Source organism: Mixophyes fleayi, chromosome 6, assembly GCF_038048845.1.
Source record: "Mixophyes fleayi isolate aMixFle1 chromosome 6, aMixFle1.hap1, whole genome shotgun sequence".
NCBI classification, from domain to species: Eukaryota; Metazoa; Chordata; class Amphibia; order Anura; family Limnodynastidae; genus Mixophyes; species Mixophyes fleayi.
In genome coordinates, this window is record NC_134407.1 from 224,945,924 (window position 1) to 224,968,788 (window position 22,865).

General features: G+C 40.0%; 2 protein-coding genes across 2 annotated transcripts in view; one reads left to right on the forward strand and one right to left on the reverse strand.

Moving 5' to 3' along the window:
• LOC142160092 (uncharacterized) overlaps positions 1-22,865 on the forward strand; it is a 270,628-nt gene that overhangs the window by 198,707 nt on the left and 49,056 nt on the right. The gene's annotated exons all lie outside the window — the stretch shown is intronic.
• On the reverse strand, positions 3,517-21,172 carry LOC142160096 (uncharacterized). Its single transcript, XM_075215043.1, has 2 exons — positions 21,094-21,172; positions 3,517-7,003 (listed from the first exon to the last, which is right to left on the reverse strand). Exon 2 carries the CDS (start codon positions 6,840-6,842, stop codon positions 4,701-4,703), a length of 2,142 nt encoding a protein of 713 aa, XP_075071144.1. The 5' UTR covers positions 6,843-7,003; positions 21,094-21,172; the 3' UTR covers positions 3,517-4,700.

The window sequence follows — 22,865 nt, forward strand, 5'->3', positions numbered from 1 at the left end:
AGCTTTTTGTAGGTTTTAGGAGACTAATATTTGGGCTCTTTCCTTTACAAACAAATCTGCTGAGGTCACCAAAAGTGCTAATGATTGTAGCAAGTATATAAATCTAGGGAAAGTAATTATTTTTTTTATTATACTTGCTGTTGTCAGATAGGATAGAAGGACCTCAACTGAAAATCCTGTTATCATTTGTAATGTTCCTGCAAGGAAACTTGGAAGGACTTTTTGGGATTTTTATAAATATGTAATGTGATCCTTAGCTGATTATAACTGTATGTCATTGCTCCAGGTTGGTTTTGTTAAGTTTGTTTTAAAGTACATAGCAGTAGATAAATCCCAAAACCTCTCCATATTCCTTTATTTTATTTAGGATTAGTGATGTGCAAAAGTATATATGACCATATGTTAATTTCGACTTCCTCTATCTTAATCCCTTTGGATGAAGGCCACAGCACATTGAGTTCCTTTCCAAAAGTGGTTTTGAATGAAGAAAGCCAGCAAGGGTATTTTCCAATTGTAGTTCAGAATATTTTCTACATGCTTTTGTTAGTTTCCTGTAAAGATTCTAACTCCCTCGTCTCAACTTTCATCCCCATTCCCCCAATCGATGCCATGCTATTAGTGTCTCACCCTTTCCTTTAGAATGTAAGCTCTCACGAGCAGGGCCCTCGTGCTATCCTTCTACTATTCCATCACCCTCTGTACCTCTTGACCTGCTTCCCTGGCCGTTTTCTTAAGCTCAGGCCTACTTTACGCTGGTAACTACCATCACTCTCGCTCACATCACTGTCCCGTAAATATATAGATAAAACATTAATGCAGATCAATCTAATTGTTTATTCAGTATGTCTGGTCTTTGTATTTTGTTCTACATGTAATGTTAATGAATCACTGCTTTCTGTCTGTTATGTACAGCGTTGCAGACCTTCTGTGGTGCCATATAAATAAAAGATAATAATAACAATAATTGCTGGTTTTTTTTTTTTTACTTTTTATTTTGAAAAGACAATAAACACATGAAAAACAAGAGAAAGAAGTGTTCTTCAATGAAACATCAACACGGCAGTAGATTAAAATAACAGAGAAGAACAATATGTTGGCAGCATGTCATTGCATGAAATTTTGTCTATAAAGAGAAAATGGGAAAAAAGGCAGGAAAGGAAAGGGAGGGGGAGGAAGGATAGGAAGATAGCAGAGCGCTTGTCAGGGGGGAATCAAACCATGAAAAGAGCTAATGGACAATCAGGCAAATGGTACAGACAAATCAACCTAAGTAACTGTAGAGGGTCAGATACAGTCTTGTTCCCCATTCCAGGAACAGAGAGGCACAATAGGGGACTCCAAGGGGAGAGTCGAAATTTAACATCCAAGATCTGCTCAATGAGGTTATGAATATCTCTCCAAACTTTCGATATCGTAGGACATCTCCACCAGATATGGAGAAATCCCGCCTGTGCCCACATAGATATTGTTGTTTTATCTCCCTTGTTTCTTATCTACATAATTAATTTCATGCCCCTACATTACTGCCTTTTACAGCTCCCAAACTAGCGCCAGGTCTTCCCATTACTAATGTCTTCTAGGTATACTGCCCATTTTACTTGGAGATAAGATTTAAAATCTTCTAAATTATATAAATAATCCAGAAAACGCCAAAGACTGCTCAGAGGGGCTCTGATGTTGCGTGGTTTGGTAACGGAGACTTAAACATGATCGTAAACTGTGTCACCAATTTTCACATTGTATATTCGGGTTACTAGTGAATTTGCTACAAAGATATAATCTATCTGGGAAACAGAATAATATACCGCTGAATAACGTGTTTTATTCAGGTGACTTTAGCAGGCGCCATGGTTGATGCTGATCTTATTCCTAAGAGATTGTATTTGTTATCAAATGTTATGATGCGACACATTTGCTGGAGGGGATTTATCCAAATTAGGAATCTACTGTATTTAGGTCTCTACCTAAAATTATATGTATAAAAGTAGGAGTATGCCTTTCAGCTATTTTTTGTGATTTAGTCTCTCGTAAATTTCTCCAGTCAGAATATTAGGTGCATAAACATTTACTAATGTGTATTGTGGATGCCAGATATCAATGTCCATAATTAAGAAACATCCCTCTGGATCTTAAATGGTATCTAGAATAGTATATTCCAAATTACGACTTAGGATGAATCGCCATATTCATCAATCCTTTTAGTGTAGAGCCATCTTCCCCCTGCCAGAGTATCTGCTGTAGGAATGTAATATCCGGATGAAGTTTATTTTTAAGATGAGTGGTAACTTTTCTCCCTTTTAGTGAGTTTAGGGCACCAACATTCCAGGACATGACATTAAAGTGTGCAGCGGTATGTGCTGTGTATGTAATGGTGCATTCATCCTACCCCCTAAGGTGATAACAGAAATTCTGCAGCACCCAGCTTTTAGAACGGAGCATTAGAAGACAGAAGAATCTTTACCTAGAAGTTTCTACACGACTCTTCTCAGCCCCGATTCGTTTACATTCAGAAAAAATATAATTTAACAAATCATAGATGTGAATATAGAGGTTAATGAAACCATTGCAATACATTTATACAGTTTATAAAATTAGTTTGTGAACAATAAATGGCCCCATCTAGTTACTTTTGTCCTGAAATTTACATATTGGGTATTACCAGGACTCCGTCTATTTGCCTTTCCCCGCCTTTCTGGGCCACGTCTGTGTGCTCTATTTATGGGATGTTATATTCATCATATATATCTAACGCTTGTGGGATCAATTTATATATACATTCAAATAATTGTGGGCATTTTACATATTCTGGGATACCTAGAAAATGCAATTTATTGTGTCTATTTGTTTTTTTTTAGATCATCTAGTGTTCCTGTTAAAGCGATTATATAGCAGGGACATTGTTGCTTATAATGGATGCACCAAGTCCTAAATGTCAATTGATCTTTGATCCAAACCTGCAATTCTAGTGCTACTGGAGTAAATTTTTGTCAATGCGGTATATATGCATTTGTAGGTCTTCAACCCTTTGATCTAGTAATGGCATCAGAATTTTCATGGTGTGCTTTTCATTGCCTGCAGCTGTCAATATTTCCCATCGCTAGTGGGCTTTCAGAGTGAGGAAAGGTGGGGGTGAGTTTGTTCTATTGTGTGCAGGTCTTGGTTTGCCCAGTCTGGTATTTTGTGAGGCAGCAGTGAATCTCGATGTTGACGGCTTCATACTGACCATGCCTACTGGTGTCACCTGCCATCAGACATTGCGCCTTAGTTGTAGGAGAATATTAGCTGCCACCACCAGTCTGAATCACCTGGAAACGCTTACGTCTGGGTGGTCTGTAAAGCTGCTGAAGAGCCCCTTTACTGGTGACTATGGCTATTGTTCCTGCTTACTATGGACCAGGACTACTGGCTAGCAGGTAGTATCGCTGGGTTAAACACAGAACAGCTGGGGAATGAACTGGTATGTAAGCCCTTTTCTGTACATCACATATTACAGCAGGCAATATGTGTCAGGCAGAATCTTTAAAACAGTGATATTTTATTGCTCTTAAATGGTCTTTACAAGGAACATTACACACCAGTTAGAGGTACTGGTGATCAGCTAGAAGTACAGATGGAATACACATTTTACATGCACAATAAAGCTCTTTCTATACAGTATTGAACAGACAACCAGGCAGCAGGTAATCAAGGCTACAATACATTTAACCAATCCAGACTGATTCATGCAGCTAGCATGTTAATTAGACTGGATGAGTTTCACAATTTTACCATTGTTGCTAAGAGCAGGGTACTTCCATTCTGTAACAAAGCTAACAATGCAGCAATAAGGAGATGGCGGTCGCAGTAGAAGGCCCAGAGGCCAGCATGTGGCACTAGGGCTGCTGTTGCAATCACCGATTTACATGAAGACGAAAATACACATAAAACAATTTAATCATGTTATATAGGCAATTGTAAAGCACTAATAAACTTTTTTTCATTCTGTTTGCTCAAATATAAAAGAGATCAGCAAGAAATAAAATGTACAGTTTACAGGAAAACGTTAAGACAGCTAAATTACACTTGTGACCATATCTGTGGGATAAAAGTTTACCCTGGGATTCCACTGGGGAAATATATCCTCAGTAAACCTCTGAAGGGCGTTTCTAAATTTTAAACGTCACATAGTAAATATAAAAGAATTTCAGCTATGAAATTTTACCAAACTAAGAACATGAACATGGGTATACTTCTGCATGAATCATCTGATGCACAATCAATAGTGATCTTCAGCTAAAACATTTCACAGATTCAGAGAAAGACCCTGGTGTGAATAATTTGATGGCCAATAAGTTCTGAAGAACTTATAAAACATTTACCAGTTTCAGATAAATTATATAGTTTCTCTCCAGAATGGCTGTTCTGATGTATAACAAATTCTGGACTACTTCTACACCCTTTCCCACATGCTGTAGATCAGTGTTGGCTAACCTGTGACACTACAGGTGTTGTGAAACTACAAGTCCCAGCATACCCCTCCTCCAGCAATAAGCTGCTATATATTGGCAAAGCATGCTGGGGATTGTAGTTCCACAACACCTGGAGTGCCACAGGTTAGCCAACACTGCTGTAGATGAAAATGATTGGACTCATATGCAAGAATATGGTTTCTCTACTGTATGAATTTGCTGATATTTTGTTAAACATGATTTACAGTTCCCTCATTCTGAATATGGCTTTTCCCCTGTATGACTTCTCTGATGTGTTGTTAAAATTGATTTTCGGTTAAAACATTTCCCACATTCAGAGCAAGAATATGGTCTCTCTCCTGTATGAGTTCTCTGATGTCTTGTTAAAATTGATTTTTGATTAAAACATTTCCCACATTCAGAGCAACAATATGGTCTCTCTCCTGTGTGAATAATCTGATGTTTAATACATTTTGCATTATTTGTAAAACATTTCCCACATTCGGAGCAAGAATATCGTCTATCTCCTGTATGAATTTTCAAATGTTCAACAAGATTTGATTTACATGCAAAACATTTCCCACATTCAGAGCAGATATATGGTCTTGCTCCTGTATGACTCCTCTGATGTATTACTAAATATGATTTACGGATAAAACATTTCCCACATTCAGAGCAAGAATATTGCTTTTCTCCTGTGTGAATTTTCTGATGTTTTGTTAACATTGATTTAAGACTAAAACACTTTCCACATTCTGAGCAAGCATATGTTCTCTCTCCTGTATGAATTTTCAAATGTTCAACAAGATTTGAATTACATGTAAAACATTTCCCACATTCAGAGCAGACATATGGTCTTGCTCCTGTATGACTCCTCTGATGTACTGATAAATATGATTTACGGATAAAACATTTCCCACATTCTGAGCAAGAAAATGGTTTCACTCCAGTGTGAATTCTCTGATGTATAACAAGGTTTGAATTGCATTTAAAACATTTACCACATTCAGAGCAAATATATGGTCTTGCTCCTGTATGACTCCTCTGATGTACTGATAAACTTGATTTACGGATAAAACATTTTCCACATTCGGAGCAAGAATATGGTTTTTCACCAGTGTGAATTCTTTGATGTACAACAAGTTCATAATTACTATTAAAGTCTTTCCCACATTCAAAGCAAGGATATGGTCTCTTTCCTACATGAATGTTCTGATGTTTAACAAGTTTTGATTTGCATTTAAAACATTCCCCACATTCAGAGCAAGAATATGGTCTCTCTCCTGTATGGATTTTCAAATGTTCAACAAGATTTGCATTGCATTTAAAACATTTCCCACATTCAGAGCAAGAATATGGTTTCTCTCCTGTGTGAAATCTCTGATGTCTAACAAATTCTGATTTATTTCTACATCCTTTTCCACACTGTATGCATGAATATGGGTATATTCCTGTGTGACTGATCTGATGTGCAATAAGCACAGATTTATTTGTAAAACTTTTCCCACATACAGAGCAGATATGTGGTTTTTCTCCTGTATGACTTCTTAGATGCCCAGTTAAACTTGATTTATATAAAAAACATTTCCCACATTCAGAGCAAGAATATGGTCTCTCTCCTGTGTGACATTTCTGATGTAAAACAAGTTTTGATTTACTGATACAGCCTTTCCCACATTCTGTGCATGAATAGGGGTATACTCTTGTGTGAATGATCTGATGTTCATCAAGAGTTGACTTCTGTGCAAAACATTTCCCACATTCAGAACAAGAAAATGGTTTCTCTCCTTTATGAAGTTTTTTATGTTTAATAAGTCCAGAATTACGTGTAAAACATTTCCCACATTCAGAGCAGCTATATATTTCTCCAGTATGCCTTTTCTGATGCTCTGTTAAATTTGATTTATGGATAAAACTTTTACCACATTCAGAGCAGATATATGGTCTTTCTCCTGTATGATTTCTCTGATGTACAACAAGTTCTGAATTCGTCCTACATCCTTTCCCACACTCTGTGCATGAATATGGGAGTAGTTGTGTGTGAATCATCTGATGTCTAATAAGTCTGGAATTTTGTGGAAAACATTTTCCACATTCAGAGCAGATATATGGTTTTTCTCCTGTATGATTTTTCTGATGTATTGTTAAACTTTCTTTATGGACATAACATTTCCCACATTCAGAGCAAGAATATGGTTTCGCTCCTGTATGACCTTTCTGATGTTTTGCTAAAATTGATTTAAGACTAAAACACTTCCCACATTCTGAGCAAGCATATGTTAGCTCTCCTGTATGAATTTTCAAATGTTCAACAAGCATTGAATTGCATTTAAAACTTTTCCCACATTCCGAGCAGGACCAAGATTTTTTTGCAATACGACTGCTTTTTCCCATCGTTTGGGGTTTAACGGAGCTTAACCTGTTATAAAAACAATTATGTTCATTGGAAGTAGAGGCGGATTCCTCCTTAATGAGTAGATGTATATTGTGTATGATCTGCGAGTGTATAAATCACAATTCTTCCTTAGTAAGAGCAGATGGATCTTTAGATTGTTCTGTTGGGAAAATGTATGATGGTTAGATTTACAAAATGTCATATTACCGTTACTATTAATCACATCATATAACAGTCACAATCCTGCTGTCTACCCTTATGTTATAACAATTAGGAATTCGGATTTAAAATGAAAATACCCGAAAAACTCCAATTAAGGATTTCTCCTATACTTTCAGTTAAATCCCAAATAATCCAAAATCTGATAGCTAGGAAATCACAGAAGTAACAAAGTATATTGTAGTGACAAACAATATGGATATTGTGCCTGTAAATTTATTTAAAGGAAATAGTGCAGTTCGCTTATTTATATAATTGCCAATGCACTTATTTTTAATATTGTGTATAGTTGAGAGAGAATATAGTTATTTCTGAGACAAGGGTAGGAAATGTGTTTTTTCTATTTAGCCTTCCTAGAGGAAATGCGTTATGTCTGATGCAAATATCTGATACACTGAGAATTTGTTTACAAAGCCTTTGGTATATTGTGATGTGGGAAACTGGCTTGTTTTTGCTCTGTATGAATGTGTATTCTGAACGGTCTGAAGAAAGGCCCATATGTTAATTTGATGTGAGAAGTTTCACTTGGAGACAGGAAGGTTTAATTTAAAATGTGCTACTAAATTTCCTGTGTCTAAAAACAAAGATGCAAGGCATCACTGGATTTGTAAGATATCACAGACAAGTGTAAATATTGTTAGATTTCCGATGCATGTAAATCCATATTTGTGTAAATAGGGTACACTCTGATGCTAAAAATAGCCTGTTTTTGAACTGTATAAAAGGCACTAGCTTGTATTTGAAACTTGTTCTTCTAGTTTTATCTGACCTACTCACCTGGTACCTCTAACCAGGTGAGAGCAAATAAACATCTTGCTTCAAGACCTGCTTGAAAACATCTTCAATATTACTGAAAATCCTGTGATCTACAGATTAGACCCAAAATCTATTCCATTCGCCGACTGTTTCTGAGGTTTGGACCCAAGCTTTCCAGTACCACCCGTCTGCCTGTTACCCATGCAGCCCTGGTCCGTGTGATAGGCCAGGAGGGATCCACAGCTTCCCTGATCCATAGTAAGAGTTCAGGAGTACCAGCCCAGGTACACCAGCAACGAGACACGCTAGCAGCGTCAGTTACTCAGAAGAAACACGGTTCTGGATGCCAGTATAGGAGTCCAGTGGTGGCAGCTCGTGTAAGCCCCTCCTACTGCGGCAAGAGGGAGCATTTGGGATAAAGAAAGGGAACGGTGGCAAAGTAAGCCCAAACGGTTCCCAACAACAACAGACAGGGTGGCATAGGCGGTCCATCCTGTCACAGATATCATTGAAGAAATCAACAGGAGAAAACACAAGGTCTGAAGTTGTGCTGGTATGATAAATTAGCCCAAAACATTATGCAGGAATCATGCAGTTATACGAGTCTGAGACAATGCAGAATATGAACAAGGACACTGAAGATATTCTGGTGCAAGTTAACACAGTCTTAGGCAATGCAAGGAAGTAAATAAGCAAAGCTGGTGTGGATATTCAGAGTGCAGTAATCCCTGCTAGAGAGCAGAAAATAGTTACCGCAGTCCGTGTCTGGGGATTCTGAGTTGAAGCAGACCAGAAGACAGAAGATAAACAGTAGCAGAGCTGGGAAGTACCAAACTTGTATGAACCAACCAGGTAACAGGAGCCCAATAGGAACAGAGCCAGAAACAGCAAAAATTGTACGGTGCAGTTCAGGATACAAATGAAATGCTGAAGAAGGAACCAGTGCAAGTTCAGGAACAAACAGGACAACATGCATGCACCAAGAAGCATGCGTGTCAAACGCTATCACTGATAATGAGTGCATGACATATGTGGGTGTCACGAAAGCCAGATAGTGGGATTGGTCTTGATTTCTGTTTGAGCGACCGCTACCCCCAGAGAGGTGCGCAAGGTAATATAGTCTTAGCTGCTCTCAACCGCAAGTCGCGGTCCTCTAGGGGGTGCAGAGCAGATAATACAGAGAACCACAAAGTAACTGTACGCAGAATGGAATATAGCCTCAGGTGTATGGAATTCCGGAACAGGAAGGGTGCTGGGCGATGATCAGCAGTACAGCCCTGAATCACGGTAATAGGATAGGCTGAGCAGGAAGTGCTGAGATCCACACAGATGATATAACTCTGGAACAGGACCGGTGATGAGCGATACTCTGCAGTGAGGTCACAGGTCTTGACTGTGGAATAAGCTGAACAGGTAATGCTATGAAGTGATGAACTGCGGAGAGCAAAAGCACTGAGAACCACACAGATGTTATAACTCTGGAACAGGACCGATGATGAGAGACGAACAATTGGCCTAACTCACGAAGACAGGAATAAAGGTAAGTATGAGCACGGATTGGAGTCAGAGGAGATGCTTCCTCTCTGGTAGGAGACCTGATGAACTGACACCCATAGAAAGGAGGAGGACCCTTATAAAGGGAGCTGGCTGGTGATCCTCCTATCACCGTGGAGCAGAGGTTTTTAAAGGTTCCCGGGGTTGAACATGTGCAGAATGACTGGTAAGATGGCGTCCGAGGATTGACGAACGCCAGACTGTACAACAGATAGAAGTAACCACGGGAAACCCATGTATACAAGGCTCAAAATGGAACTAAACCGGTGAGATGCCTGATAGTACCATCCCTTTAAAGGTGGGCACCGAACACCTAAGATTTAGGCTTCTGGGATTTTTCATATGAAACCTTCTTATCAGAGCAGGAGCATGAACATTGGAAGTGTCGATCCAAGAACGCTCCTCGGGTCCATATCCTTTAAAGTCTACCAGGTATTTAATTTTGCCTAACAAGATATTGGCATCCAATACTTGAGAAATATTGAATTCGTCTGAGTGCTAGACAACCAGAGGAGCAGAAGCCGTAGAACTGATGGAAAACCGATAAATAATAAAAGGGTTGATGAGTGAGATATGGAACGTATTATCAATCCGAAGTAATGGTTTATTATAGTTTGACCGACATAAATTTCATGGATGGGACTCGAAGGCGAATGTTCTTGGTTGATAGCCAAACTTTGTCTCCCACTTTTAGTCGAGGTACTGCTCGACGTCTTCTATCTGCGAAACGTTTATATCGGTGAGATGCTTTCCTGAGACATTTGAGAGTCCGATCCTATATGGACAAGAAGTCCCAGTGAAGTTCGTTGGCTGCAGGAACTTGAGTTGAGGAATGGCCTTGAAGCTGGGTATGTTGGAATGTAACCCATAGACAATAGGAAATGGGGTGGATGAAGTAGATTCATGGTAAAGATTGTTATGACAAACTCTGCCCATGGCAGAAGGTCCACCCAATTGTCTTGTGAAGCTGAGGAGTAAAAACTAATAAAAGTCTCAAAATCCTGATTTACTGCATCCCTGCAGGCGGAATATTTCCTTGATAAATAACTGTGCACGAAGGGGCGCAGAAGGCAGTCCAATCAGAGGAATAAAGTGTGCCATTTTTGAAAAGCGATCTACGACCATCCAGATAGGTATTAAAACGTGAAAAGAAGAGAGACCAACAAGCCCGTCTAGGATTCAGGCAATGGGCAGTCTGAAGGTAAAGTATATTTTTGTGGTTGGTGTGGTTAGTAACAGGGAACAATGCTCCTTCCAACAAATACCTCCATTCAGACAAGGCTAGCTTCATCGCCAACAGCTCTTTATCCCCAATTGCATAATTGTTTTCTGCCGGCAGGAATTTACGAGAGAACAAAGCATATGGGTGAAGTTGTTTCTCTGGAGGAATCTCTGGGATAATAATGCGCCAACTCCAACCACTGAGGCATCCACTTCAACAAAGAATGGTAAAGATGTGTTGGGTTGTCTTGACACTGAAGACATGGAAAAAGCCTCCCTGAAGGAATCGAAGGCAGATAATGCTGAGGTTGGCCATATCTTGGTATCTACCCCCTTTTTGGTGAGGGCAAAAATAGAAGAATAGTTCTGAATAAATTACCTGTAGTAGTTGGCAAATTCCAAGAAACGTTGGATGGCTTTTAGGCCGAAGGGAATAGGCCAGTTGATAATGGCTCGGGCTTCTTCAGGGTCTATGCGTAATCCATGTCCCGACACAATGTAACCCAAGAAAATAGTTTGTAGTGTTTCGAAAAAACGCACTTCTCCAGCTTACAGAAGAGCTGGTTAGCTCTGAGCCTGGACAGCACCTCCGCCACATGAGCCCAATGAGATTTTAAATTAGGCGAGAAAATCAAAATATCATCTAAATAAAGAACGACAGAAAAATACAGGAGGTCTCTAAAAATTTAGTTCACAAAACTGTGGAACACTGCTAGGGCATTGCTGAAGCCAAACGGCATAACTAAATATTCACAGTGGCCGTCCCTAGTATTGAATGCCGTTTTCCACTCAACCGCCTCACGAATCCTGATAAGATTATAAGCGCCCCTCAGGTCCAGCTTGGTGAAGATTTGTGCCTCTTTAATTCGGTAAAATAATTAGGTGATCAATGGAATAGAATACCGATTTTTTAAGGTGATAGTATTGAGGCCTCTGTAGTTGATACAAGGACGTAATGTCCCGTCTTTTTTTCCGCCCAAAAATCCTGCCCCTGCTGGAGAAGAAGATGGTTGAATAAAGCCAAGTGAGAGGTTTTCTTTAACATAATCTGACATGGCTTGTGTTTCAGGGACGGAGAGGGGATACCCCTAGGTGGTATTTTACCAGAAAGAATATCAATTGCACAGTCTCAAATGCGATGAGGAGGTAGTAATTCCGTTTATTCCGTAATTTTCGTTTATCAAATACGTCCGCAAATGATTGATACTGGTTTGGAAGCAAAGCTTTGACAGCCCCAGAATGGGACGTCACACTTAGTAGAGGTTTCACTTGTAGCAGGCAATTGGAATGGTAGGAAGGGCCCCAGGACAATATTTGAGAAGAGGTCCAATCAATTTGAGGAGAATGCAAACGTAACCATGGAAGACCCAAAATGATGGGACTGGTATTGTGTGCTAATACATAAAAAGGAATTTTCTCGAGATGTAATGCTCCAATTTGCAGAGACAAGGGTTCGTCAAGAATAAAATTTTCCCTTTGGGGATTGAACTTCCATCAATTATGGTAAGGAACACAGGTGTGGCTATTGGACAGGTAGGTAGAGATAAGGATTTTACCACCGAGGAAATAAAATTCCCAACTGCCCAGAACCCAGTAATGCAGATAACGTTTTGGGATCACATGGTCCTTTGAAAATTATGGGGTTGACACAAATAGACGAAGAACTGATACTCAGAGAGGATTTAAATGTCCCTAACCTGACTCTCCGATCACAAGTTAGGGTTTGGCATTTCCCTGACATTTTGGAGCAGGAAGCAAGAAGATGCCAGGGTTCACCACAGTAAATACATAATTTCTTCGAAATTCTTCTCTGTCTCTCCTCAAGAGACAATCTGGCTTGACCTAATTACATCGGCTCATCAGAGGAATTTGGAGACAGAGGAGAAGAAAAAGGTTTATAGACAGCCCGCCGTGGAGATTCCCTTTCAGATGCTCTTTCCTGACAATGGATATCCACCCTGTGACATAGTGAGATAAGAGCGTCTAGTGTAGTGGGCAACTCCTGGGATGCCAATACATCTTTAATTTGTTCAGCGAGACCTTGCCAGAAGGCCTCATTGTTCCATTGAAGTTCTGAAAACAGAGTTCTGAATTGGATTAACAATTGTGTGAGGGTTCTAGACCCCTGATGCAGTCTGAGGAGACTAGATGTGGCTGAAGAGACATGGCCTGGTTCATCAAAATCTTTTCTAAATGCAGACGTGAAGGTGGCAGCATATTGCAGAAGGAAGTCATTCCTTTCCCAGAGGGGAGAAGCCCAGGCAAGAGCTTGAACTGACAAAAAGGATATAATATAAGCGACTTTAGGGCGGTCTGTTGATAAAATCTGAGAAAGTATCTCAAATTGGATTAAGCAATGATTCAAGAATCCTCAACAATCTCTGGGCTCACCATCAAATTTTTGGGGAGTCGGCAACCGCAGGGAAGGAGGACCGACAGAAAACGGGGTCTCAACCTTGACGGGAGTAACAGCTCGAGAAACAGTTAATGATGACTGCAGAGACTCGATTCGTGAATCTAAAGCTTGAAGGGATTGAAGAGTTTGTATTTGAGCGGCGTCGTTGCAATCAATACGACACACCAAATGTTGCAACAAATCCTTAGCTGATGGTTCTCGATCAGGATCCATTCCTGGGGTCAGTTCATACTGTCACAAAAGCCAGATAGTGCTTGAGTGACAGCTACCCCCAGAGAGGTGCGAAATCTAATGGAGGAGAGGAATTCACCAGGGAGTTCCGCAAGGGAATATGATCTTAGCTGCTCTCAACCGCAGGTCGCGGTCCTCTAGGGGCGCAGAGCAGATAATACAGAGAACCACGAAGTAACTTAGGCAGAATGGAATATAGCCTCTGGTGCATGGAATTCCGGAACAGGACGGGTGCTGGGCGATGATCAGCAGTATAGCCCTGAATCACTGTAATAGGAAAGGCTGAGCAGGAAGTAGAGTCTTAGGTTTAAACAGCGGAAAAAGCTGAACAGATATATCTGTGACGCGATACACTGCGGTGAGCATAAGTACTGAGGTCCACACAGGTGATATAGCACTGGAACAGGACCGATGATGAGTGATACTCTTCAGTGAGGTCAAAGGTCTTGACTATAGAATAAGCTGCACAGGTAATGCTGTAAAGTGATGAACTGCGGAGAACAAAAGCACCGAGAACCACACAGGGGTTATAACTCTGGAACAGGAGCGATGCTGCAACCGATGAACGAACGGCCTAACTCGCGAAGACAGGAACAAAGGCAAGTATGAGCAGATGCTTCCTATCAGGTAGGAGACCTGATGAACTGACACCCATAGAAAAGAGGACCCTTAGAAAGGGAGCTGGCTGGTCATCCTCCAATGAGCAGAGGTTTATAAAGGTTCCCAGGGATGCGCATGTGCAAAATGATTGGCCAAATGGCGTTCGAAGATAGAGGAATGCCAGACTGTACAACAAAGGAAAACTAGACCGATGAGATGAGAGATGGCTGGGAGTTATTACTCCCCATATAACACTGTACAAATCCCTCTATATAAAAATAATAATCCCCATATCAGTGTGTGCTGGGAGTTATTACCCCCATATATCACAGTACAGACCCCTCCCTTCTATATAATAATAATAATCCCCCATATCAGTGTGTGCTCGAAGTTATTACTCTCCATATATCACTGCACAGACCCCTCTCTTCTATATAATAATAATAATCCCCCATATCAGTGTGTGCTGGGAGTTATTACTCCCCATATACCACTGTACAGACCCATCCCCTCTATATAAAAATAATCCCCCATATCAGTGTGTGCTGGGAGTTATTACTCTAAATATATCACTGTACAGCCCCCTTAACTCTAAATAACAATACTAATCCTCAATATCATCATGTGCTCGGAGATATTTACCCCCATATATCACAGTACAGACCCCTCCCTTCTATATAATAATAATAATCCCCCATATCAGTGTGTGCTCGAAGTTATTACTCTCCATATATCACTCTACAGTCCCCTCTCCTCTATATAATAATAATAATCCCCCACATCAGTGTGTGCTGGGAGTTATTACTCCCCATATACCACGGTACAGACCCCTCCCCTCTATATAATAATAATAATAATCCCCTATATCAGTGTGTGCTGGGAGTTATTATTCCCCATATACCACTGTAAAGACCCCTCTCCTCTATATAATAATAATAATAATAATAATAATCCCCCATATCAGTGTGTGCTGGGAGTTATTACTCTCCATATATCACTGTACAGTCCCCTCTCCTCTATATAATAATAATAATCCCCCATATCAGTGTGTGCTGGGAGTTATTACTCCCATATATCACTGTACAGTCCCCTCTCCTCTATATAATAATAATAATCCCCCATATCAGTGTGTGCTGGGAGTTATTACTTCTATATATCACTGTACAGACCCCTCTCCTATATATAATAATAATAACAATAATCCCAATATTAGTGTGTGCTGGGAGTTATTACTCCCCATATATCACTGTACAGACCCCTCTCCTCTATATAATAATCCCCCATATCAGTGTGTGCTGGAAGTTATTACTTTTCATATATCACTGTACAGTCCCCTCTCCTCTATATAATAATAATAATCCCCCATATCAGTGTGTGCTGGGAGTTATTAATCCCCATATATCACTGTACAGTCCCCTCTCCTCTATATAATAATAATAATCCCCCATATCAGTGTGTGCTGGGAGTTATTACTCCCCATATATCGCTGTACAGTCCCCTCTCCTCTATATATAATAATAATCCCCATATCAGTGTGTGCTGGGAGTTATTACTCCCATATATCACTGTACAGACCCCTCTCCTCTATATAATAATAATAATCCCCCATATCAGTGTGTGCTGGGAGTTATTACTCCCCATATATCACTGTACAGACCCCTCTCCTCTATATAATAATAATAATCCCCCATATCAGTGTGTGCTGGGAGTTATTACTCCCCATATATCGCTGTACAGTCCCCTCTCCTCTATATATAATAATAATCCCCATATCAGTGTGTGCTGGGAGTTATTACTCCCATATATCACTGTACAGACCCCTCCCCTCTATATAATAATAATAATAATAATCCCCATATCAGTGTGTGCTGGGAGTTATTACTCCCATATATCACTGTACAGACCCCTCTCCTCTATATAATAATAATAATCCCCCATATCAGTGTGTGCTGGGAGTTATTACTCCCCATATATCACTGTACAGACCCCTCTCCTCTATATAATAATAATCCCCCATATCAGTGTGTGCTGGGAGTTATTACTCCCCATATATCACTGTACAGTCCCCTCTCCTCTATATAATAATAATAATCCCCATATCAGTGTGTGCTGGGAGTTATTACTCCCCATATATCACTGTACAGTCCCCTCTCCTCTATATAATAATAATAATCCCCCATATCAGTGTGTGCTGGGAGTTATTACTCCCCATATATAACTGTACAGACCCCTCTCCTCTATATAATAATAATAATCCCCCATATCAGTGTGTGCTGGGAGTTATTACTCCCCATATATCACTGTACAGTCCCCTCTCCTCTATATAATAATAATAATCCCCCATATCAGTGTGTGCTGGGAGTTATTACCCCCATATATCACTGTACAGTCCCCTCTCCTCTATATAATAATAATAATCCCCCATATCAGTGTGTGCTGGGAGTTATTACTCCCCATATATCACTGTACAGTCCCCTCTCCTCTATATAATAATAATAATCCCCATATCAGTGTGTGCTGGGAGTTATTACTCCCCATATATCACTGTACAGTCCCCTCTCCTCTATATAATAATAATAATACCCCATATCAGTGTGTGCTGGGAGTTATTACTCCCCTATATCACTGTACAGACCCCTCTACTCTATATAATAATAATAATAATCCCCATATCAGTGTGTGCTGGGAGTTATTACTCCCATATATCACTGTACAGTCCCCTCTCCTCTATATAATAATAATAATAATCCCCATATCAGTGTGTGCTGGGAGTTATTACTCCCCATATATCACTGTACAGACCCCTCTCCTCTATATAATAATAATTCCCCATATCAGTGTGTGCTGGGAGTTATTACTCCCATATATCACTGTACAGTCCCCTCTCCTCTATATAATAATAATAATAATCCCCATATCAGTATGTGCTGGGAGTTATTACTCCCCATATATCACTGTACAGACCCCTCTGCTCTATATAATAATAATAATCCCCCATATCAGTGTGTGCTGGGAGTTATTACTCCCCATATATCACTGTACAGTCCCCTCTCCTCTATATAATAATAATAATCCCCCATATCAGTGTGTGCTGGGAGTTATTACCCCCATATATCACTGTACAGTCCCCTCTCCTCTATATAATAATAATAATCCCCCATATCAGTGTGTGCTGGGAGTTATTACTCCCCTATATCACTGTACAGACCCCTCTCCTCTATATAATAATAATAATAATAATAATCCCCATATCAGTGTGTGCTGGGAGTTATTACTCCCATATATCACTGTACAGTCCCCTCTCCTCTATATAATAATAATAATAATAATAATCCCCATATCAGTGTGTGCTGGGAGTTATTACTCCCATATATCACTGTACAGACCCCTCTCCTCTATATATAATAATAATAATCCCCCATATCAGTGTGTGCTGGGAGTTATTACTCCCCTATATCACTGTACAGACCCCTCTCCTCTATATAATAATAATAATAATCCCCATATCAGTGTGTGCTGGGAGTTATTACTCCCCTATATCACTGTACAGTCCCCTCTCCTCTATATAATAATAATCCCCATATCAGTGTGTGCTGGGAGTTATTACTCCCATATATCACTGTACAGACCCCTCTCCTCTATATAATAATAATAATAATCCCCATATCAGTGTGTGCTGGGAGTTATTACTCCCCTATATCACTGTACAGTCCCCTCTCCTCTATATAATAATAATAATCCCCATATCAGTGTGTGCTGGGAGTTATTACTCCCCATATATCACTGTACAGACCCCTCTCCTCTATATAATAATAATAATCCCCCATATCAGTGTGTGCTGGGAGTTATTACTCCCCTATATCACTGTACAGTCCCCTCTCCTCTATATAATAATAATAATCCCCCATATCAGTGTGTGCTGGGAGTTATTACTCCCATATATCACTGTACAGACCCCTCTCCTCTATATAATAATAATACTCCCCCATATCAGTGTGTGCTGGGAGTTATTACTCCCCATATATCACTGTACAGTCCCCTCTCCTCTATATATAATAATAATAATCCCCCATATCAGTGTGTGCTGGGAGTTATTACTCCCCATATATCACTGTACAGTCCCCTCTCCTCTATATAATAATAATAATCCCCCATATCAGTGTGTGCTGGGAGTTATTACTCCCATATATCACTGTACAGACCCCTCTCCTCTATATAATAATAATAATACCCCATATCAGTGTGTGCTGGGAGTTATTACTCCCCATATATCACTGTACAGTCCCCTCTCCTCTATATAATAATAATAATCCCCATATCAGTGTGTGCTGGGAGTTATTACTCCCCATATATCACTGTACAGTCCCCTCTCCTCTATATAATAATAATAATCCCCCATATCAGTGTGTGCTGGGAGTTATTACTCCCCATATATCACTGTACAGGCCCCTCTCCTCTATATAATAATAATAATCCCCATATCAGTGTGTGCTGGGAGTTATTACTCCCCATATATCACTGTACAGACCCCTCTCCTCTATATAATAATAATAATCCCCATATCAGTGTGTGCTGGGAGTTATTACTCCCATATATCACTGTACAGTCCCCTCTCCTCTATATAATAATAATAATCCCCATATCAGTGTGTGTTGGGAGTTATTACTCCCATATATCACTGTACAGTCCCCTGTCCTCTATATAATAATAATAATCCCCCATATCAGTGTGTGCTGGGAGTTATTACTCCCATATATCACTGTACAGACCCCTCTCCTCTATATAATAATAATAATCCCCCATATCAGTGTGTGCTGGGAGTTATTACTCCCCATATATCACTGTACAGACCCCTCTCCTCTATATAATAATAATAATCCCCATATCAGTGTGTGCTGGGAGTTATTACTCCCATATATCACTGTACAGTCCCCTCTCCTCTATATAATAATAATAATCCCCATATCAGTGTGTGTTGGGAGTTATTACTCCCATATATCACTGTACAGTCCCCTGTCCTCTATATAATAATAATAATCCCCCATATCAGTGTGTGCTGGGAGTTATTACTCCCCATATATCACTGTACAGTCCCCTCTCCTCTATATAATAATAATAATCCCCATATCAGTGTGTGCTGGGAGTTATTACTCCCCATATATCACTGTACAGTCCCCTCTCCTCTATATAATAATAATAATCCCCCATATCAGTGTGTGCTGGGAGTTATTACTCCCATATATCACTGTACAGACCCCTCTCCTCTATATAATAATAATAATCCCCCATATCAGTGTGTGCTGGGAGTTATTACTCCCCATATATCACTGTACAGTCCCCTCTCCTCTATATAATAATAATAATCCCCATATCAGTGTGTGCTGGGAGTTATTACTCCCCATATATCACTGTACAGTCCCCTCTCCTCTATATAATAATAATAATCCCCCATATCAGTGTGTGCTGGGAGTTATTACTCCCCATATATCACTGTACAGGCCCCTCTCCTCTATATAATAATAATAATCCCCATATCAGTGTGTGCTGGGAGTTATTACTCCCCATATATCACTGTACAGACCCCTCTCCTCTATATAATAATAATAATCCCCATATCAGTGTGTGCTGGGAGTTATTACTCCCCATATATCACTGTACAGACCCCTCTCCTCTATATAATAATAATAATCCCCCATATCACTGTGTGCTGGGAGTTATTACTCCCATATATCACTGTACAGTCCCCTCTCCTCTATATAATAATAATAATCCCCATATCAGTGTGTGTTGGGAGTTATTACTCCCATATATCACTGTACAGTCCCCTGTCCTCTATATAATAATAATAATCCCCCATATCAGTGTGTGCTGGGAGTTATTACTCCCCATATATCACTGTACAGTCCCCTCTCCTCTATATAATAATAATAATCCCCCATATCAGTGTGTGCTGGGAGTTATTACTCCCCATATATCACTGTACAGTCCCCTCTCCTCTATATAATAATAATAATCCCCCATATCAGTGTGTGCTGGGAGTTATTACTCCCCATATATCACTGTACAGTCCCCTCTCCTCTATATAATAATAATAATCCCCCATATCAGTGTGTGCTGGGAGTTATTACTCCCCATATATCACTGTACAGTCCCCTCTCCTCTATATAATAATAATAATCCCCCATATCAGTGTGTACTGGGAGTTATTACTCCCCATATATCACTGTACAGTCCCCTCTCCTCTATATAATAATAATAATCCCCATATCAGTGTGTGCTGGGAGTTATTACTCCCCATATATCACTGTACAGTCCCCTCTCCTCTATATAATAATAATAATCCCCCATATCAGTGTGTGCTGGGAGTTATTACTCCCCATATATCACTGTACAGTCCCCTCTCCTCTATATAATAATAATAATCCCCATATCAGTGTATGCTGGGAGTTATTACACCCCATATATCACTGTACAGTCCCCTCTCCTCTATATAATAATAATAATCCCCCATATCAGTGTGTGCTGGGAGTTATTACTCCCATATATCACTGTACAGACCCCTCTCCTCTATATAATAATAATAATCCCCCATATCAGTGTGTGCTGGGAGTTATTACTACCATATATCACTGTACAGTCCCCTCTCCTCTATATAATAATAATAATCCCCCATATCAGTGTGTGCTGGGAGTTATTACTCCCCATATATCACTGTACAGTCCCCTCTCCTCTATATAATAATAATAATCCCCATATCAGTGTGTGCTGGGAGTTATTACTCCCCATATATCACTGTACAGACCCCTCTCCTCTATATAATAATAATAATCCCCATATCAGTGTGTGCTGGGAGTTATTACTCCCCATATATCACTGTACAGACCCCTCTCCTCTATATAATAATAATAATAATCCCCCATATCAGTGTGTGCTGGGAGTTATTACTCCCATATATCACTGTACAGTCCCCTCTCCTCTATATAATAATAATAATCCCCCATATCAGTGTGTGCTGGGAGTTATTACTCCCCATATATCACTGTACAGACCCCTCTCCTCTATATAATAATAATAATCCCCCATATCAGTGTGTGCTGGGAGTTATTACTCCCATATATCACTGTACAGTCCCCTCTCCTCTATATAATAATAATAATCCCCATATCAGTGTGTGCTGGGAGTTATTACTCCCATATATCACTGTACAGACCCCCCTATATATAAGAATAATATAATATAATATTACACATTACCTCTAGAACAATGTTGGATAGATTCTGTAGCTCCTCTTGAGGGTCACGAGGTATTAGTGTGTGAGGAGGGAGAGCCAAATTATTTAATGGTTATTCTGTTGTCTCGGAGACTACAGGAAAATGGCCGACGCATTTGGTGAGCAGCCTTTGAATGTATGTTATTTCTAGACTACATTAACATGGCCGCCGCAGCTCTGGTATCGAGGATGTTTAATTTTCCCTAATAATTGTAAATATTGTTCCCTAGTGTGCTTAGTGGATCATTTGCTGACTCACCCACAGTGATGACTCGGCAGCCATGTTGGATTTGGGCACAGGTAATAAGAGTGGAGGTGATATAATTATTTCTCCGGCACTTTTATTGCTGTAACAGAGAAGAGAGGCTGATGGTTATATCTCTACATACGTGTTATATCTTTTACTATATATGATACATATACATCACCTTTTAACTTAGATCAGACATTGTATGATAGATATTTGTATATAGATATATAATTGTATGATTGTACTATAACTTATCTTTACCACCATATATGTGTATTGTATATACTCTTGGTTATATGTTATTCTGTTTACATGGTACATATTATGTATGTACATCACCTTCTATATTACATATACATTGTAAGTTATATATATATATATCTGTGCTATTCTGTTTCTTATATGTAATGTGTGTTATATATTATACTACAATGTACATCATAGACTCCCGCACTCCTGGGAGAGCAGGGCAGCCTCCCAGTTACTAAGGAGGGAAGTGTTGGGGGAAGGGCTTAGGACGCGACTCGCGCGCCATTGAGGCCCCGCCCCCTGCTGGCATTGAACACAAAATGTGATTGTTTAGAGGGCGGTGCCAAAGGGCGTGATCAGTTGGGCCCCACCCCCAAGACGCCCAATCCCCCTATTTCCGGCAGCAGTCCTTGCCGAAGTTGGAAAGTATGTTGTATATATGCATGAGTACTATATCGCCCCTTACACTCCATATAGGTATATTTTTATAGTTACTGTGTTTAAATATAAATATCTATATATATAGGCAGCACGGTGGCCTAGTGGTTAGCACTTCTGCCTCAGCACTGGGGTCATGAGTTCGATTCCCGACCATGGCCTTATCTGTGTGGAGTTTGTATGTTCTCCCCGTATTTGCGTGGGTTTCCTCAGGGTGCTCCGGTTTCCTCCCACACTCCAAAAACATACTGGTAGGTTAAATATCCAATTTATTAAGTTACCAATGAGTTGGATGTAACTGTCAACCTTTTAAAATTAATTAGCAGTTTAGCAGCTCTTTCAGCACATACAGGAGGTGGCTGCCCAGTGTAATTTTTGTTTGTCATCCAAATCTATCCAGTGGAAGGCCCAGAACAGGCTTCCCTGGTCAAAGGTCTGCCCGGCGTACACCAACAGCAGGGCCGATCGGGACCTCAGCCCCTTAGTATGGCCTCTAAGATCCAGTGTTACCAGTCCGTGAATTTTTTGGCCACATCCATCCAGTGGAAGGCTCGAAACTGGCTACCCAGTCATAGTTCTGCCCAGCGTTCACCAATGGGAGGTCCGACCGGGGCCCTATCCCCCTTAAAACTTGACCAGGGTCCAACTGGACCACCTCGTGTTGATTTCATCCCAACCGGTGCAGAGGTGTCTGAATGCATAACCGGACAGACAAACGGACAAATGACATTTATATATATATATATATATATATATATATATATATATATATATATATATAACTGAAACAGAAAACAGGCAGGGTGCCTCATAGTGTA